Raw genomic sequence first — 21582 nt, 5'->3', positions numbered from 1 at the left:
CTAATGGGGAATAAGGAAATGGCAGAGACGTTAAACAAATATTTTGTCTCTGTCTTCACAGTAGAAGACACAAAAAACATACCGGAAATAGTGGGGAAGCAAGGGGCTAATGAAAATGAGGAACTTAAAGTAACTATTATCAGTAGAGAAAAAGTACTTGAGAAATTAATGGGACTAAAAGCCGACAAATCCCCTGGACTTGATGGCCTACATCCTAGGGTTTTAAAAGAGGTGGCTGCAGAGATAGTGGATGCATTGCTTTTGATCTTCCAGAATTCCCTAGATTCTAGAATGGACCCTGTAGATTGGAAGGTAGCAAATGTAACACCGCTATTCAAGAAAGGAGGGAGAGAGAAAACAGGGAGCCATAGGCCAGTTAGCCTGACATCAGTAATAGGGAAAATGCTAGAATCTATCATTAAGGACGTAGTAAAGGGCAGTTAGAAAATCATAATATGATTAGGCAGAGTCAACACTGTTTCATGAAAGGGAAATCATTTTTGACAAACCTATTCGAATTTTTTTGGGGTGTAACTAGCATGGTAGATAAGGGAGAGCCAGAGGATATAGTATATTTGGATTCTCAAAAGGCATTCGATAAGGTGCCACACAAGAGGTTGTTACACAAGATTAGGGCTCATGAGATTGGGGGCAATATATTAGCATGGATTGAGGATTGGTTAACAGACAGAAAACAGAGAGTAGGGATAATGGGTTATTTTCGGGTTGGCGGGTTGTAAATAATGGGAACGCAAGGATCAGTGCTTGGGCCTAAGCTGTTTACAATATATGTCAATGGCTTAGATGAGGGGACCAAGTGTAATGTGTCCAAGCTTGCTGGTGATACAAACCTAGGTGGGAAAGTAAGCTGTGAGGAGAACGCAAAGAGGCTGCAAAGGGTTATAGACAGGTTAAGTGAGTGGATGAGAAGAAATGTGGGGAAATGTGAAATTATCGACTTTGCTAGGAAGAATAGAAAAGCAGAATATTTTTTAAAAGGTGAGAGACTAAGAAATGTTGGTATTCAGAGGATTTGGGTGTCCTTGTACATGAAACATGGAAAGTTAATGTCCAGGTCCAGCAAGCAATTCGGAAGGCAAATGGTACGTTGGACTTTATTGCAAGGGGGTTGGAGTATAAGAGTAAGGAGGTCTTGCTGCAATTATATAGGGTTCTGGTAAGACCACACCTGGAATGCTGTCTTAGAGGGGGTGCAACGAAGGTTTTCTAGATTGATCCCTGGGATGAGAGGGTTGTCTTATCAGGCAAGATTGAGTAAAATGGTCCTATATTCTCTGGAGTTTTGAAGAATGAAAGGTGATTTCATTAAAACATATAAAATTCTTAGAGTGCTTGACAGGGGTAGATGCTGAGAGGCTATTTCCCCTGGCTGGACAGTCTAGAACTAGGGGTCATAGTCTCAAGCTAAGAGGTTGGCCATTTAGGACCGAGATGAGGAACAATGTCTTCACTCAGAGGGCTGTGAATCTTTGGAATTCTCTCCCCCAGAGGGCTGTGGATGCTCAGTCGTTGAGTATATTCAAGATCGATATCGATCGATTTTTGGACGCTAAGGGATATGGGGATTGGGCAGGAAAGTGGAGTTGAGGTAGAAGATCAGCCATGATCTGATTGAATGGCGGAGCAGGCTCAAGGGGCAGTATGGCCTACTCCTATTTCTTATATTCTTCGCTTACTCATATCAGGAGGATCAGCATTTTTTGTTTCACATCTAAGTTTCTAGGTTCTATAGTTGGAGATGGGGATCAATAACATATTGTGGACTACTCAACCGCCCCCACCTCCCTGTCTTATAACCTTCCTCCAAGAATTGCTGCGTCTGTGCTCGTCTATATACCCTTCTGTTCAATTATTTGCCAGTAATTTACCCATAATTTACTTCAGTTCAGCCAATGTCAAAGTTACTGGCAAATACTTGCAATGGAGAAGTTGCTCACCAGGAAGCTGAACACCCTATCTCTTTGTTAGAATCATAGAATCATTGAACCATAGAAAGGTTACAGCGCAGAAGGAGGCCATTTGGCCCATCGAGTCTGCGCCGGCTTGATGCAAGAGCAATCCAGCTAGTCCCATTCCCCCGCCCTATTTGCGTGTTTTTTACGTTCAGACAATCTGCTTAGAATTGAAAAGCAAAGTCGGTCACAGACCTTGTACCTAACTGAGACACAAAGAATGGTAATACTTTTTATGTAGATTCTTGGGTTATAAGTAACTCAGTTTTTCTCCAAAAATATTTAGATTTTTATAGCAGCTATAATGTACAAAAACATCCCATGCTGCTTCACAAAGGAGGAAAAAGAGCCAAAGCTGAGCTTTGTGGAAGAATTAATAAATTACGAATCTGGAAAATCTGGAAAATAAATTACGAATCAGTTTAATAACAAACTTTTTTCCGTCTCTAAATGCAATTTAAATTATGTAATGACAACTCAGGTACCCTCCTTGCTGGCCTCCTGAACTCCATTCTCCATAACTCTGCTGCCTGCATCCTGTTCTGTACCAAACCCTACTTGGCTATTACCCACCATCCTCCGTGACTTTTAATGGCCCCAATCCAACTTTCACTTAAGATAGCAAGCATTTTCATTGTTAATCTGAGGTACATAAAAGGCTAAACATATGATAAGGAGGTGATGTAAAGCTTGGTTAAAGCAATAAAGAAAAGAAAGAACTTGCATTTTATATAGTACCTTTCACGACCTCAGGACATCCCAAAGTGCTTAACAACCAATGAAGTACTTTAAAAGCATAGTGACTGTTGTAATGTAGAAAATGTGGCAGCCAAATTGCACACAGCAAGGTCCCACAAACATCAATGAGATAATGAGCAGATAAGCTGTTTTTTAATGATGTTGGTTGAGGGATAAATATTGGACACCGTGGAGAACTCCCCTGCTCTTCGAATAGTGCCATGGGATCTTTCACTTTCACTTGCAAAGGCAAACGGGACCGCAGTTTAACGTCTCATCCGAAAGGCAGCACCTCGGACAGCGCAGCACTCCATCAGCACTGCTTGAATCCACAACCTTCTGACTCAGAGGGGAGAGTGCTCCTACTGAGCCAAGGCTAGCACTTTAGAAGAGATGGGTTCTAAGAAGGCAGGAATGGAAGGGTTTAGTGAGGGAGTTCCATAAAAGAGTGGTGAGATGGCTGAAGGCTTTGCCACCAATAGTGGAGCAGAAGGAGTGGTGAAGCACAGGAGGCCTGAATCAGAGGAACAGAAGACTCAAGGGGGGATATAAGTTTGGAGAATGTAGTGGAGGTAGGATGAGGAAAGAGCATGCAGGGATCTTTGGACGAGGACAAGGATTTTCAATTTGATATGTTGGACTGGGGCCAGTAAAAGTCACGGAGGATGGTGGGTTGATGCTAAGTTGGGTTTGGTATGGAAGAGGATGCAGGCAGCACAGTTATGGAGAATGGAGGTCAGGAGGCCAGCAAGGAGGGCACCTGAGTTATCATTACATAATTTAAATTGCATTTAGAGACCAGAAAAAAGTTGATGTTAGTAAATTGATTCGTAATTTATTTTCGAGTCTAATTTTCACTTAAGATATACCTCATATTCATCTGAGGTATATAAAAGGCTAAGCATATAGCAGTTAAATTAATTCAGACTGTAGAACATGTTATTCATTGTAGTCACTTCTTGCTTCTTTTCTTGGTTTTTTCTTAATTAAAATATTAATTTTACAAGCGTATGTACTTAATTTTGGTACAGTATATCCTTCCTGCCTCCTATGAGAATCTTTTCTGCGTTGTTGTTATCACTTATTGTGGGAAAAGTGCAGCTCAAGAAGTACAAATTAAACCAAAAAAGAAAGAAGGATTGCAATATGCAGCTTCAGACTGTTATTCATAATTCACTGGATGGCATCCTGTCTCTGAAATGCGAATTTGGTTTTATTTTACGATCTGCTGAGTCCTACAGCAAATTAACATTTAAAGTACGGAATGCAATTTTTGCTATGAATTCAGATGAAATGTGTTTTATAATATCTTAACTGCTAGACCTATGAGTTGCGTACAAGTTTTTTCTTAAAGTCTTATGATGTTTGTAATTTATTTGTAAATATTCTACCCTCCCTCACACAGAAATTGAAAAGTAGAGAAGAATTCTCAGTGCAAAATCTTCCTCACTTTATGCAGTTTTAATAATTTTTCCATTCCTAATTGCTCTCCCATTCATGATTACAATATTATAGGTTTAACCAGAGAGATACTTGAATCTCCTCCATGCATACACAATCCTTGGGAGAGTATGTAGACGTATATAAAAACACATAGAGGTTACAACATGGAACCAAGCCATTCAGCCCAACCAGTCTGTGTCGGCTTTTATCCTCCACGTGAGTAAATAGTTCAAATCATGTTTGCTCGCCCTGTACCCATATACCTTCAACCCCTTTTCCGTCATCCACCTATCCAGTCAATTTTCAACGTTGACATAATGTCTGCCTCTACTACTAACCCTCGAAATGAATTCCACAGCCTTGCACCTCCCTGTATAATGAAGTTTCTCCTGCTTTCTGTTCTAAATCTCTTACATTTAATCTTGTATCTATGGTCCCTTGTTCTTGGCCCCTTAACTACTGGATACAGTCTGCTTCTATCTACCCTGTCCCATCCTTTCATAATTTTAAACACATCTATCCTGTCACACCGTAATCTAATTATGGTCTTATTATAGGCTGATAATTACCTCGGCTTTTATAATGAAACATGTTCCTAATGTAGTAAAATAAATGCATAGGTTTTGAGTGATAGTTTCGATATCTATAAATAATAGACATTCTTGCAGCTCCGAATAATTAATCGGGCTACTACATACAAATTGAAATGAGAAATAGAGAAGTGCTGACTTTGTATCAAACTCATTTAGTTATTAATTTTTAACCTCTCATTGATTGAGGTTACTTAGCTCCTTTTGCTGAATTGTTATTTCCCCTCCTCATCTGAAGGTTCTGACTTATGCTAGGCTGTGGTTCCACATCCTGGCAGACCCACTGGCCATTCTTCAGTGTGATCTGAGACCGTGAGTATTCACGGGCATTTAATGTGTATGTATGGCGGGGGAGAGGGAGCCATCGCTGAATTTATCCTCCAGAATGGTCCAAACTGAGGGCATTTCAAACATATTCAACATTTATCCCTAGTTTGGATTCTAGATTCTTATGCAACTGTGCTGTTTCTGAAAATGGCTCTATGCAAGAACCACGCCAAAATATCTATTACTTTCTTGTGTTAATGCATTTTCTGTGCTACCAAGGTTTCATGCCTATAACTCTGTGGATGTTGGTGGCTTTACTGACCACAAAAAGATGTGTTTTTTTTCCAGTGGTGTTTAATACCTTTAGTGTATGTGCCATCATAGTTTTCTACCTGTCCATGTTTTTGCAGTAATCATGCAATGGCTAAATATTTATTTTCTGAGGTGATTTAGTAGTTAGTGTGTGTCCAAGTCCTTGCCAGATTGGTGGGAGGGCGGTGCTGTTCAATCCTCTAATTTAATGGTGGGTATGATTTGATTCCCTTATAGTCTTATGAAGGGTTATGTTGCACTAACTGCTGGTTTGATGGCAGCTGTTTCCTAGATTCTTAAAGTCTATAGCTTTGATCCTTTAAATCTGAAACAAAAGTTCAAATTTATCTGACCATTTAACACTCATGATGGCAAGTTTAAAATTTGCCCTTGCCTCTGCAACTTGGTTCATGTAATCAGGCCAGGTGGCAACCAGGTTGTAACTTGACTCCGTACCTATTTCTTGAAAAGCAATCAAATAATTTGGTGTTGGTTTAGTTTTTTGCTTATACTACAGATTCAAGCTCTTGACGTTATTTGTCAGATGTAGGTTTGAGTTTGATTAGCTAAGTTCAACTTGAGTTGGTCTGTCCTGAAAACCAAATAAAGGCTAGCTTGGACACCCTTAGTTGATTGTGGTTCTCTAATCGTAGGCACAATAGTTCTCGCAGACCTGGATCTAGAGCAGCCAAACTCCTCTTCACATGCCTCAAATTTGTTGTTTTAACATTTAAATTGATATTTTTATTGAACTGTAACTAATCAATTCATCTATCTTATTTACGTTGATTCACTCTATCCTATAAGCATTGTGTAAACAATTTTATGACATTGAACATTCAGGCTGCTATTCCCTATTTTACCTTGGATTGTTTTTGGATCAAACCCAGGAATGTTCCAGTCTCTCAGAGAAAAGAAGTAATTATACACTTCTGATTGAATATTATTTTCAAAGCTCAGATGCAGCGCCACTTTATTGCTTAATTCAGGCTTTCTCAATAAATTAGTAGGCTTGTGAAGAGAAGGAACACTATTTAAGTTTGAAGAGCTACTCATTATTCCTAAATTTGGGAAGGAGCAACATGATCATGGCCAAATGGAAGCTAACCTCAGCAAGCTGACAGAAGAGGAAGTATGTCCCCATTGACGATCACCTGTCACCACGTTAACACTTCGGGTCCAAGGCGATGGACAAGGCGCCAGCTTTACTGACTCAAGCGAATAAAATTCATCTGTGTGGTTGAATCTTTCCAATGGGCTTGACAAGCAGCAATATTCATTCTGCAATATCTGAGTCGCCAGAGTTTTCTTACAGTTTCAATAGGGCAGCGCATACCTTGTCCAGGCACAGTGCATACAACGGGAGAAAGCCACATAGGATTGTGGATTTTGCAACTTTGTAGTGGATGCCACAAAAACGTTTGTAAGCTTCCTCAATTGGGATGTTCTGCTGTGGGACGGTAACAAGGATTCATCCAAATGGTTTTCCTGAAGTTCCATCGAAGTTTATTTGTACTTTTGATGAGTGGTAGTCACAGGCCAACATAGATAAATGATGGTTGGTGTTGACGGTGTGGAAAGTCATTGAGAACAGTGCATGATGCTGATTGTGGGTGACTGTTGATTGATTTGACTCAGCAGATGTCAGGGGAGTGGTCTTGACCCCATCTCGCTTATTGGAAGGTGCCACGATTTTTAGGATCGTGGATCAAGGCAAGGTTATTACTAGACGCCCAACTTTGTAACCGATCATCCGTTTTTGTGGGGTTGTGAGTAAGGCCTGTCTGTATGATGGCTATAAAGTCACCAAATAAATAGCTGGGTGAGAAAGAGATGGGAGTAGATTATTTCCCCAGGTTTCACTTGGCGGCTTATAAATGTTCACAATCTTGAAACCACAAACATGTATGACATCACACTGATTAGTGGACAAGACGTGAGTTGCATCTAAGATGTTGTTATGAACATAATTAACTTGGCCATGCTTTGAATGATATACCATATCGAAACCATTAATAGCAAAGCAACCAGCTTCATCTGTTACAATGTGGGTTTCTTCAAGTCAAGTTATGCCAACCTTATGACGGATAGCCATGGTGCTAATGAATGGACACTTTGTCATTGAGAGACCCTTAACATTATGTTGTAGGATTTCCAGCGCAGAGACTAGGCTGCCAAGTAGATCCTGAGGTGAACTTCAAATCCCACATCCAATTCATTATCAAAACTGCTATTTCCCACTCCACAACATTGCCTACTTCCATCCCCACTTCAGCCCCTCTGCGGCCGAAAACCCTATCCATGTTTTTGTCACCTGTCAACTTAATTTTTCTAGTTTTCTTCTTATTGGCCTCTCACCTTTCGTAAGCTTCAACTGGTGCAAAATGCTACTTTCTGTATCGTCTGCTGCTCACCCATTACTCCATCCTCACTGACCTACATTGGCTCCCTGTCCCCTTACATATTACATTTAAAATCCTTATTCTTAATGGTCTTCCTCAAATCCCTCCATGACTTCACCCTATCACTGCAACCTCCTCCAGCATGGTATTCCCTTTGGCACCTTTAGGCCCTCCAACCCAGGTCTTTTGTGCATTCCCAGTGTTAACAATATTCTAATCTAAACTATTTTTGTGTTCAGAAGTTAATAATTTTGATGAAGAATCCCAAACTAAAAATCAAAATGGTGATTTGTTACACTTGATTAAGAAGAACTCCGGAATTATTCCAGTCACCATACCAGCCTGCAAACAATCTCCAAAATACAATTTTGTTGTATTTTCCTATAGGCCAGCTACATTCTAATATAGTATTTTGTATGGCCATATTGTGCAGTTTTTGTTTGTCTCTTGATCTAAACTTTTAATACAATGCATTATTGCATGGCACAGTAAACTCTAAGCCTGCTTTGGTTCAATAACTGCAACCATTGCTTATGTTTAGTGCTCAGTCAAACAAATCATCTTAACTAATATATGTGTCTCTGGTGCAAGTTTCTGTGAAATGAGAGAATAGAGTTTGTGTTCTGTTAGTAGGCTGAAAAGATTTAAAATATCTATTCAAAGGGATTTAGTACCAACGACTGAAATGCTAATATGAAAGTTGAGGAACATTACAATATGGATAGAGCAAATCCTTAAATCAATTCGCACTCACGTTCAGTTGATTCAGCCCAATTTTCTGGATTTGTGTCTGTTCAATAACAGTGTGAATTTATTTTAATTTCGCTTACATAATGACACAAAATAATGCTTTACGGTTTAAGTGATAGATTTCAACCTCTGTTCAATGTGCTCATTGGTTATCTAAAATTCTGAAGTAAAACATTCTTCCCACATTAAGGTTCAACCCAATGATTCAATCTGCATTGGTTTTGAGTTGGACACATCTGGAGATCAATTCATTCTTTCTCAAAGCCCATCCTGATGGCACCTGTTAATGAATTGTTTTAAAATGAATTGCTTTCATGTGTGAAACATAACACAGATTGAGTTAAATGTGGACGATGCATAAGACAAATCAGTTTAACCACTTAGCTGTGCCATTTTAAACTAATGAGCCCCAATTTTAACTCCCAGCCTCTTCTTGCCTCAGCTGCTCGCCACCAGGTTGACCGGGCAGGGCCCTGCGTAGGCCTCCGGTTAAAATTGCAGCTGGGTTCGGGTGATGTCATCAGAGCCCAATCTGCATATTTAAAGAAGGACCCCACTACTTTTTGGCGGGTGACTCTCGCCAGCTCAGAAGAGCAGATTAAGATTGTAATGTGCCGGAAGGCAGCACTGGTGATTTTAACAGTCCACCCACTCAACTTCCACTGCGTAGGTTGGGTTAAAATCAGCCCTAAAGTGTTGAAAGCTAAGTTTAAGATTTTGAGTAGAAAAAATTGCATGGTAAGGGGTAAAGTGCTAAATATTGAACAGAATAACAGTGGCCTAAGTCACCATTCTCGTACCTGCAGACACCAGATTGTAGCCCTCTGGAACAGTAGTAAATGTCACATAATGGCTTTTAAGCCTCTCATGAGGGAATTGAAAGAGAAATGGGTTCACTCAATATTAGAGGATTGCACTCCTGCTTCATGTGAATCAGAATATTGCTGACCTGGACTGTTTCCACAAAAAACTTTAATTCAGATGCGTCTTCAAAAGTTGCAAGAAACAGATCTTGTGACCTTCACCGGTGTGATGAGAAATGAAGAGAGGCAGCCTGAAAGGAGATTGCTGTGGGTCATTATTAGTTATTGAAGAGAGAGTAGGCAAAAACATATATTTATTCACCTTGAAGGTGATTTTCACAAATGTTATTCATGATTGTGGAATAATTATTTTTTATTGCCTTCCCATTGCATCACATTGGTAACCATGGAATTCAGAGCAGGTCAGTAAATTGGAAATGAGAATACAAAGAGGTCAAGTGTACCAGGATGCTGTTGTGTGCAGTTTCCACTACTGACTTGCCAAACAGCTGGTGAAAAGGATGAATTGCTGGCAGCCCCTCAGTACCTCATGTTTCAGGGAAGCCTAGACAGTAAGTGCCAACAAGTTATTTTTCAAGATCGCAAGCATCACAGCCCAATCTTGATCTTTTAACATCCACACTCGTACTTTTCAGCAGTGACACCGGATAGAGATTAGGAGCAGGAACCCTGCCAGATTGTTTTCTGCTCCCAAGATCAGGACATTGATGTCTGCTAACTCAGCACAGACCAAGGTTTAAGATCAGCCAAACTCTGAATAAAGTAGGTACCAAACCTGAGACCTATCTTGGTCTGTATGGCTCAATATGCTGTGGTACATTTGCCTACTGAATCTTTAGGGAAGCCTATTAAGTTTTTTTTAACATGCAAAATGCATATCTTGTTGTGCTTGCTTGAAATGCATAAAAAGTTAATATGGGCTAATTAATAATATTGGGTAAAGTGAAAACATTTTACTTACCATTAGGACCAGTTTTTCAATCACAAAGCAGAGTATATTTTTCATATTTTCTCATACCACAAGCCTTCCTGTCTCTCATGAATCGCTTTCTTTCTGAAGTTAAGTACCAGATATATTTGAAAATTCCGTGCAAAAAGAAGCATAACATTGAACAAGTTTCTGACTGTGTTCTATCCCTCCTATCAAAATTGCCAGCAGTGCCCCAGGATGTGGCCATTATGTTCAAATGATACTCAGCAGCTTCATTGCACTTCAGTTAAGTGCATTGCACGGTGCGAAGTAGTCAGTGACAGGAGTGGTCACAAATGCATTTTTTTGAATTGTTGGTGGCAGCGTTTCCTTAAAACACAATCGAAAGATGACACATAACAGAGAGCAGTAGTTTACAGAAATTGACCACCTTTTGAGTCTCTCAGGTGACTTATTACCCCTCAGCCACCATTCCACATCACAAATCTTGTATCACAGATACCTAATACCCTTATTTTATTGCTTTTCTAGTGATGGCAGCTCTAAAGTCGTTGACAAAACTGTAATGTAAACAAGGCAGTATTGGTGCCATTGAGGTAGCGTTCATCATCAAAAGAAGTGGTTATTTACTTGGCAGGGGAGAGACCATTATCAGGAAGGTTTTTCTTCCAGGATGTGGTTAGTGCATTGCTCTTGGGATGTGCTGAAGCCTACAATGTCCTCAGATGTGGGATACTCAACTGCATAATTTGTGCTAGTATGACACCATTTGTGCTTTAAGGTGTCAGAACTTGCTCAGTGGCACTACCCTTACCTCTGAGTCAGAAAGTCATTTGTTTGAGTCCTGCTCCAGAGAGTAAAGTGTCTTGAGACCATGAAAGGTGCTATATAAATGGAAGTTCTCTTTTTTTTCTCTTTTGTTAGCCCATATTTTCAATGAAATCTGTGGAAGGCAAAGTCAGCTATGTTTTTGAAAGAAATAGGCTGAGCCACTCAAAGGGGAGAATTTTAACCCCCCGCGACGGGCAGGGAGAGGCGGGGTAGAATAAAATTTCAAAAATCTGAAACCCGACCCCAACCTGGAAACCTAGCAGCTGAAGGGAGGCGAGAATGGCCAGATCCAGCAGGTAGGTGCCTTTCCAGCACTGCTCGTGAGCCAGGAGGAGCAGGAGTGCTTCCCCCGACCCCCCAAGCAAACCTGCCGCGCTCAGTCTCCCTCCACATGAACTGCCGACTCCTCCCCACCTCGCTATCCGAAGCCCCCCGCGATCTCTTTCCCCCCCCCACCCCCCAGGATCTCCTGCCACCCTGCAATCACTCCCTCCCTCCCTTCTCTTCGCTCCCCGGCTGTGGCCTTCCAGCATAGGCCTTCCTGCCCGACAGCCAGGCAGCCTCTCAATCTGACTGACTGCTGGCTGGGAAAATGGAGAAAAAAGTTCAAATGAGGTCCTGCTGTTAAATTCGGCAGGACCTCCGCAATACCCGGATTTCCTGGTTTCCTGGCCGCTACAACTCCCCGCCTCCCTGTAAATACCGGGGCCATGGTCTCTTTTGTACAGAACAGAGAAGCAGTTTTTCATTCACTGGCTTGTTCCATATCTTCCTCAGCGAGGTTGGTAGCTATCATGGCATAATTGACTCAGTGTTGTAGAAACAACCCACAATCTGAACAAAATAGTTTCTACAGCATCCAAAGCTGCATTTGGCATTCCGGAACCATGTTCTGTAGTGTTCCTGGGACATAAAGGAAGCATAAAGCTCTCCTGATGCCTAATTGGGTGAATTCATTGCTTAGTATGGAAGGTTGCAAATTTGATCACTGGCCTTTGCTGAATTAGCTGATCTCAGCCTGATGATAGTGTGGGCACTATAATTGGTCTCAGTGCCTCTGAATTCATGAGGGGAAAAGCAGGTATCATTCCCATTCCCGCTTGCCATTCAGTCACTCTAGGTAGAATGTGTGCACGTGTGGACATCAGATGAGAACCAGATTGGACATGGCTGTGAAGCCTCATGAGCGAATAGCATCCAGCGCTCACTGTCTAGGCTCATGTATTAAGATGGCCACTTGAGAAGGATACTGAAAGACAGCTGGGACTCAATGGAATGGTACCTTTCATAAAATGGCATCTTCACAAAAGAAGAGCATAGAGTAGAAAATTAGGGAGGAAGAGAGGTAAATGAAGCCAGGAGAACAGAATATAATTTTGCGCACACAACCGCTATCAATACCTCGGCAACCTCGATTTTAATACACACAGTTTACAGGAACTAATCTTTAAAGTGTCAAAACTGCATTTTACTTCTTGATAATGGTGCATCTACTCTGAGGAAAAACAGTTGTTCACTTTAGTTTTACAGGCACTTGGCCCACAACAGGTTCAGTGTCACAAGCACTAACATGTTTCCAGAAATAAGCTCTGAAATTGGGGACCGTATGTTTAGAAAGCACTTTACAAAATAATTTGAATTTGATTGAAGAGAATCATACATTTAAATGAAAGTCTAACTTTTAAATTATATTATTGAGCTAGTCTGTAACCTCTGTTTGCCAGTTTAACAAATTCAAGGTTTGTTTACAGGAGAGTAAATATAACTAGGTATGACTATATTGACATTGTGACCAATTTCTATCATTTTAAATGTGAAGAATTTCTAAAATGTTTGAGATGACTAAAAAGAATATTTTGAGTCAATTTGAATGCTTGACACTAAATACTGTAACTTGCTAGTATTAACTCATGTTTGTAAATGTTTTTTGATTTTTTTTTGGAGTAATTCATCTATGATGGCACAACAACAACAATTGCATTTATATAGCACCTTTAACTAGAAAAATGTCCTAAGGTGCTTCACAGAAGCGTAAATATACAGCACAATAGCTTGATTGATGGCCTAAGCACCAGTGTTCATGATAAAAACTATATTTGACTCACCAAGTCAAAGACAAAAAATAAGCACCAATAAATGTGTCAGAAGATCATATTCTTAAAGATATTTGATTTTTATTTCTCTTTTGGCTAGTGAATAGTGCATGAAATGCAACAGGAATGGTGATCTAAAAAGAAGGGCGATATTAAATTGAAAACGATCATTCTGAAGATTGCTATTTATAAATGCCATCATAATTGCTTGAATGTTGAAATTATCAATGTTAGTATTTAATATTTATTATTAATGAATACATTTATATTGTGCTTGTTAAGTTCCACATGAATCTGTGTTATATTTCACTTTTAACTAATATTGATATATTTCAATATTGATGGCCTGTGACCTGGCCCACTCAGTGAATATGTGGCAAGAGAGCTTAAAAGAATCATTTAAAGGTGCTAACCTGCCACTATAGTGTCTTTAGCCCAGCGCAAATGGGGTAGGTGGGTAGTTAAAATGATGGTTGGGGATTTCACGCCATTTTTCACGTCACCCAACGTCATTTTTACTTGCCAAAAAACATTTTCAGTGGGTCAGCATGTCCCAAGAAGACGAAGGCCTACTTTACATACAAAAGCAACCTGATTTTAACTCGCTCAAATGGGAGGCCTGCTGTAGATTGGTGTCTCATAGACCTACTGATGCTGTATAAAACGGGCACAGTGGGTCAATAGATCTTCTCCTGTCTGGCTTGCCAGGAGAGTCTCCAGCACTTAACAAGTATGATGCTGGGAAGTGATCCAGAACAACAGAAGTCAGTGCTGAGCCATTGGAAAAAAAACAGTAAGAACTCTGTCACAGAAAGAACAAAGAGAAAATTGAATTTTAAAAGATGACAGAAATAAAGAATCATTAATTACTATGACAGCAAAAGGAAAACCTGCAGAGAAAAACAATTAAACTGATCAAAGTGCATGCACAACTAAAGTGTATTGTACCCAGGGAAGCTGCAACATTGGCTTGTCAACAACCAGTCAGTCACAAGCAACTGAACGAAGTTAAGCCATCAACAGATGGATGGCCATCTTTGTCAATCAATGCTGCTGAAAATCTGGCAAAGTGAATAGAAACATCATAAAAAGATCAAACAATCCTGTGGATCCTGTGTTGGCTGATATTCAGCCTCTTAGCCACATCCATTACAAGGTCCATGGGTTCTTGCACACAGTGCAAGATGAGGTGCCTCAAACAGTAGTACTAGACACTGTAATCTCAAAAGTACCTCCATGTCTGGTTCTACTGTCTTTCATAAGATGGTCTGAGGGACGTTTAATAAGAAACCAATTATAAATCAACACAGTGATTCATGTTCCATATGTGAACAAAGTAATGATTACAGTAAATTTCAACGTATCCCGCTGTACTCCCCATAACATAGAAAATAACAAAAAATGCCACACCATCCCTGTTAGCGGACTAACTATAACTTTTATGATGAGTTAACATCCGAAGCTAATCAGTACTAAGCTTGACAAGAGAATACTCACTCCCTTTGTCTGACTCTCTTTCTAGATTTTGCAGACTGTCTCAGACCATGTGTTTCTCTGTTTTAACTGGACAGCAAGGCCAAGGCTTGATGCTCACCCTTCCCTCCATGTCTGGGAATTGGCCAGCTGAAGTGCCAATCAAATTAGCTACCACCCTCCTAGGAGTGGGTTCCAGTTCCAACCAGAGAATCACATGGTGAGCATGCATGAATGCTGTTGGCCAGGTGTAGGAAATTCCTTATTTTGTGTGATTATTGGAAACTGGACGAATAGTCAGGAAAGAAAGTCACCCTCACTCACGGTAGTTTCATTAATCAAAAGTAATTATTTAATGATATCATTCATACGAGCATTCATAAAGCAAAATCAAACCATACATATGACTTTCCTCTCTAAAACCCCATTGTACGCTTAATAATTCACAATGTTGATATGTAATGACTTAACAATGCATACACACATCAGGCAAATCATTAATACATATACAACGTTTAAACCAAGGATTTTGCTCATCGGGCCTGAAGGTTGATCAGCTCTTCAGTACTCAAGGTCCTCCTCTTCTTGTGTGATTTTCAACTACAGCATACGTTCCTTGTGACTGACAGGTGGTGAGAAAGTCGTCTTTTTATATTGTTTTTTTACCAATAGGACGTAGGATTGGGGAGGGTTATTCTTTTTGTCCAATCGCTCCCTGTTACTATGCCTCAATCATTAACATACTTCAATGATTGACAGTTTGGACTTTGATCATGTGACTGGAGACCCTTTGATGTAGAAAAGACCATGAGGCTCTATTTTAGCACCCGCTACCGGGTGCGTTCCTGGCGGGGGGGCTCCGAAAATCGGAGAATCCCGACGCGGGACCGGAGCCCGCCCCGAACCCGCGCACTTCCGGGTTCCCCGCTGACGCGCCGGCGTGTGCGCGCAGCCCCCGCTGGTGGGAATCCCGCAGGCAATTAAAGCCAGCGGGGTTCCACTTGACAGTATTTATTTAGGTATTTCAGGTCATTAACTGACCTGATTAAGGGATTATGTGGGATTTTAGAACAAAGTGGGACTGTTTCCCACACTGGGGGAAACACTCCCAGGTCAAATGGACGTGTTGCAGCTGTCAGCCTGTGGCAGCTGCAAAGGTCCATTTGACAGGTTGGGGGGGGGAGACCCTCACCCATTGCAGGAGGCCACTCTGTCACTTGGGACAAAGTTTGGCCTCCACCACCCTCCTCCTGACAGTCAAATTCACCAACTTGCACACTTACCCCGGGGTCCAGAGACATGTACCTACCTTGCGGACCCCCTCAGATGTACATCTTGCGGATGGGGGGCGCCGTAGCTGCAGTCATGACCTCCTCGGAGGGCGAACAGCATCACCAGCCTCACCAGCCTCGCCATCCACGCCGTCCACCTCTGATACGTGGAGCTCCACAACAGAGTGCTGTGACACATCCACCTGCACAGCAGGAGGGAGGGCTACCGCAGAGAGAGATGCGTCGCAGAGAGCACTACCCACGCCACAGGGTCCACAGACCGAGGCTCAGCTTCCTGGACCTCTCTGAGCAGCAGTGCACACGGAGGCTCAGAGTCACTCGACATGTAGTCGTGGACATCTGCAGCCTCTTTCATGCCGAGCTGCTCCTGGCTGGCCCGAGCACCATCTTCTTACCTGTCGCTGTCAACGTCACCACTGCCCTCAACAACTTCTCCTCCGCATCCTTCCAGGGTGCCACTGGGGACATCGCCGATGTCTCCCAGTCGTCTGCGCAGAAGAGCCCTGCAAATACACCTACACCCACTCTGTAGTGACACAATGGGTGGCATCAGTTGTGGGTCCTCATAGTGATCCTCAGGAGCGGGCATTATTGCACAAACCAGACAGGATTCGCGAAGACATGGCAGCAGTGGTGCCAATATAATATGTAATGTGAGTTGTTCAGAAATTCAATATACGGAACACCCATGACAAACCCTCAAACACCCTTGTGCATCCCCTTCATGCTCACGACACGTTTGCCTTACGCTGCCTACTGCACATATGTGAAAGAGATGCACAAGAGGGTGAGTATGAGATAGAGCCATGAGATTGTATGAGGATTGGGTTGAGTGGTAGTGGCGGGATGAGTACTGGCGAGGTGAGTAGGTGCAGGTAAGATGAGGATGAGGTTTGAGTGGGTATGAGGGGTGATGTGACAGAGTAGTGTTGGCAGTGCCGAAGGAGATGTGGGGTGGGGGCAGTGATGTGGCAGACGGAGTGTAGGGGAAAGACTACGTGTACTCACTGTGGCTGACCTACTGAGGTCATTGGAGCGCCTCCTGCACTGTATGCAGGTGGACGATATGTTGGTGGCGCTGGTGACCCCCTCTGCCACCTCGAGCCAGGCCTTCCTGGTGGCAGAGGCAGGCCGCTTCCTCCCGCCCGCCGGGGGGAAGATCTCTGTCCTCCCCCTCCTCCTCACCCCATGTATTGATACCTGGAGTGAGGCATCATTAAACTGGGAGCAGCCTTCCCCCTGGGCTGCTCCATGCTGTAATTTTTGCTATTTGTTGCAGCATCTGTTAGTGGAGGACTGCCCCTTTAAATAGAGCGCCTCCAGCTGACAGATCTTACTGCGCATGCGCAGCCCGCCCGACGCGCAGATTAGCAGTGGGGAACCCGGAGGAGCAGGTAAGTGCATCCAATTAGTCAATTGTCTGCTACGATCGCGAGGGAAGCTGACTAATTTCACCGGGCGCGTTACCCACGCGCCCGATAGCCCCCCCGCCGAGAACCCGCAGCCCTGCTAACATCGGGCCCCATGTGTTCGAATGATGCGTTGTAAAAGGTCCCTTACATTTCTCCGCCCAGATGTTCTTAATGGTCCTTACGTCTCTAATTTTGATTGCTTCAATGGCTTCAAATCCGTTCCTTATACCATTTGACCATACGCTGGGTGCAATACTATTTGATGTTTTACAAATCCCAGTTCTTTTGAACAGATTACCAGATAAGAATGAGGCCCATGCTTTTTTCACACCTATCATTGCTTTCCTGATCCAACGCCTTTGATGTGTATCCTTGTTTCCTTTTCTTACATTACTCCCTGCTGTGTTGAAAAGCTCGTGCTTCCAAAAGCCTATGTGTTTTGAAAGCCTGACAATGCTTTAAGCTCAATATTATCCATCCAGTTTATTTATTTAATAATCTCGATATCTATTCGTAGTACAATGTCTTCGATCCCGAAACTCATACTTCTTCAATGCCTTCAGTGTCAGTGAGGGGAAAAACAGGATTTGCGAGAACAGTTTACCAGTGTTTGCAGGTTTTCAAATGTCTTTGTTTAAAAGGGATACAGTTAACCCTTTCCTTCAAATGTCTTTTGTTAAAGGGGTTCTGAACCCTACACAGGACTCCAGTAAAACTTTCTGCTCTTGTTTAATTAGTGCCATGGAATCTGAAACGTTTACTTGAACAGTCAGATAGGACCTCAGTTTTGTGCACTCTGACAAGGTGTGGTCACTCAGTACTGATTCGAACCCTCAACCTTCTCTACTGATGAGCCAAGCTGACACCCAACTAGAGGGCTGGCTAGGGTCATCAACATCACCACCCGCAGAAAAATGTGTGAGGTCCAGTTCAAGATCATACATCACATATACCATATTCTACACAACCTCTAGAAATGTAATTGCTCCATGCCAGATAATTACACTTGCATATAACCATTTTGGAAGCAGGTCTGAGACACAAGTAAGACCACAACTGGCCTTGAAATTCGAGAAGACCCAGCTCATTCCCTGCAATGGCTTCCCACATCATGCAGGCTAGCATAGTTCCTGCTGCTAGCTGTAAGAAGATGTCCATTGTAGCTTAATGTAGTCCTCCCTACAACAAATATGAGTGAATCACCAATAGGACAAATCCCATTCTGCATAAGTGATGTTTACCTCTGCCTGGTACTAGTGAAATCCAAAGCAATCTTGGGCTTGTTCTTAGAGATCAATCAAAATAACCTTCTTCTCCTCCCTTCCCCTTTCCCCTCTGAAAATTCAAACAACCTCACAAGAGGAGAAGGTGGAGCAGTGCAGGAAGGCGAATAAGTTAGCAATTGCTACTCATCCAGAGATAGGTAATACTAATCAATTGGGCCACAAGCAGGCAGACCTCGCCCCCCCCCCCCCGACAAGTTCCTTGATCCAACTGAACTTCATGTACCAACAGCAAATTTTTTCAACCCTTAAACATGCATTGCTGCCATCACGAGTGCAATCACAACAAAAACCTTAACATAATGAAGTCCTCCTCAGGGAAGTATTGTGCAATCAAAATGTAAAGTAGCCCATTAAAAATATGTTGTGATTGTAAACTCTTGAAAATACCATTTACAACAAAATTTCAGAAAGGTTTGATGATCATGACTTTGCTGCTGTAATTGGTCCCGAAATACTACTGCTTTTGCAAAAACATTAGTCTGTGTTTATTTAGCTATGTACTTGAGCTGTGCAATTTAGTCATCTCTTAGGCAACAGCTTTTGTGACAAAACAGCATCCTTTGGTTCCATTGGTATTCCATAGCACCCATGTGGGTCTATATCACATTTTGTTTGGGCTGATTGGCTTTGGGCATGAAATATACAGGTACGCCCCTCCTACAGAGAGATGAAGAGCACCTAGTAAGTAGATTGAATAGCTGGATTACATGTTTGGCAATAACAAGAAAAAAGGTGATTTGATATATGAAAATAAATGCATTTTTGCCAATTTACTTGGAGTCAAACAGTTTGGTGCTTTAAAAAAAAGCCAAATAAAAGTTGTTTCCTTGAATAGTACTATTGGTGTACAAACTGCCATTATTGGGTAACATTCATCGAGCTTGTACTATAAAAGGTGTCAACATTAAACAGTCAATTAAATCATCACCTTTGCTTTTCTGCTAACATGGTTTAATCCCTAATGCTAAGAATTCTGTACTTTATTTCCCACAGGCCTTTGCAGGAAACACAAACTCAGATGGTGTGGTGAGGCATGATTTACAGCATCCAATTATTGCACGTTATGTACGCTTAGTACCACTGGACTGGAATGGTGAAGGCCATATTGGGCTGAGAATGGAAGTCTTTGGTTGCCCCTACTGTAAGTATCTGTTTCATATATATATATACATATATAAAATAGAGTTTTATTACCAGTCTGAGTAACAGTAAACACTCAAGAGTTGCCAAAAGTAAAGATCTCAGACCTTTTTATGGATTGTGTTGGGTCACAGGAGCCAGCTGTCTTGGGCATTGTTTGCCAGTTCAGTTAGCACAGGAGGCCATTCATTTGAATTCAGCCTCCATGGGATTTGCAGTTTTTAATTTAAGACTTAGTGGTGATCGCCACAAACCTCAGTACTGAATCTTTGGCTTTGATTTTTAAATTAGGAAATGTGCTTTATTTTCCCATAGAAGCAACAAAACAGTGATTTTAAATTTTTATTCAGTGTGCTCAGACCTATATATCTGGGAAGACAAATATTTGAAAGAGGTAGTTATGGTGTCTTTTGTTTAGAGGAAGGGAGATATTTTAATATAAGCTTTGAGGATCAGAGAGATCCTTTGATCAGCTGAAAAATGGAAATTGATCTGTGCGATCCTCAAAGTTGGTGCGTGTTTGGGGGGATGGGAAGAGAATCTGTTTGACAGCTGAATTCAAAAAGAAACGACGATACCAAAGCAACATTTCTGTATGTTACCCGAGCTGACACAGCACAACTCATTGATATCTAGATGGAAAGATACTCACCAACACTAATGAGCACATAATTTGTCAATCAGGTTTTTAAAAAAATAATTGCAGCTCAATGTCAAGAAAACAAACCAAAAAGTCCCCTTTGCTTCTCGTGCATTTTATGAACATCTGATCAATTAATTGGGATTCAACCAACCAAATCTAAGTGTTGAACTAATTATCTTTTTAACCTTAAAATCTAAAGCAAAATACTGCAGATGGTGGAAATCTGAAATAAAAACAGAAAATACTGGAAAAGTTCAGTAGGTGAGGCAACATCCGTGGAGAAAGAAACAGAGTTAACGTTTCAGGTCGAAAACTGTTCTGACTCCAGTTCTGACGAAAAGTCTTTGATCTGAAACATTAACTCTTTCTCCACAGATGCTGCCTCACTTGCTGAGCTTTTCCAGCATTTTCTGTTATTATACCTTTTTAACCTCCTAGCTCCCTTTCTGCATAAATATTTCCATTTCCCAACATAGTTCATAATAAAATGAACGTTCTCAAACCTGAACTGTTTGTAGCTCATTTTAGTATTAGTAGATCTCTGCGAAATATCGCTATCTGGGTGAAGCTGACAGGTATGATCGGTGAATTTTTCTTATTTAATTTTGTAAAATAAATTGTACTATATATTTGTGTTACGTTCTGGGTTCTAATGAACTCATGAGACAATCATTCAACATATTACTTTATTAGTCAAAAGTGCATGCGCACTACATTAATAGACAGTTGGGAAGAGTCTATCAAACCTATCCTAATACAAGTCGTAATTGCATATATGGTCACATTTGTGACTTTTACATTTCATTTAAGTCATCAAGTTTTAGCTTGTAACCTTTAGAAAGTTGAGTTTAACTTTGTTCGGTATCTTATGACTCTTAGGTCATCGAATGGGTTGCTTGACAGACGCAACTATAGGGACCTTATCCTTATTAGGACGATTCCATTGTCGAAAGTTATCATCCTTTTAGACAGTGGTCAACTATCTTTCATTACATATGTGACTGCCGGAATACCTTCCTGGCAGTTGGTAAAGTAAGCTAAAATGTTCTTCCTCTATGGTTTGCTCAAGATGCTTTTATCCTGAGTTAAGAATTTCAGAAAGACTAACTTTACTTACAATATGGGTAACTTTACTTACCCATATTGTGAATTTTTTAAAATCCCAGCCATAATTCTTGCATT

The 21582-nt window shown here is 41.4% G+C and overlaps 1 protein-coding gene and 1 non-coding gene across 3 annotated transcripts in view; both read left to right on the top strand.

Moving 5' to 3' along the window:
- cntnap2a (contactin associated protein 2a) overlaps positions 1 to 21582 on the top strand; it is a 1620024-nt gene that overhangs the window by 588075 nt on the left and 1010367 nt on the right. For both annotated transcript variants that reach the window (XM_068005678.1, XM_068005683.1), the window contains exon 4: positions 19611 to 19758. In XM_068005678.1, coding sequence (XP_067861779.1) covers positions 19611 to 19758 — 148 coding nt within the window. The remainder of the gene's footprint in view (positions 1 to 19610; positions 19759 to 21582) is intronic.
- LOC137300395 (U1 spliceosomal RNA) lies at positions 10853 to 11009 on the top strand. The gene has a single exon (XR_010958073.1). It is a non-coding gene; the product is annotated as a U1 spliceosomal RNA (small nuclear RNA).

Source organism: Heptranchias perlo, chromosome 2 (genome assembly GCF_035084215.1).
Source record: "Heptranchias perlo isolate sHepPer1 chromosome 2, sHepPer1.hap1, whole genome shotgun sequence".
NCBI classification, from domain to species: Eukaryota; Metazoa; Chordata; class Chondrichthyes; order Hexanchiformes; family Hexanchidae; genus Heptranchias; species Heptranchias perlo.
The sequence above is the reverse complement of the archived record's forward strand: the minus strand, read 5'-3'. Positions and strand labels throughout refer to the sequence as shown.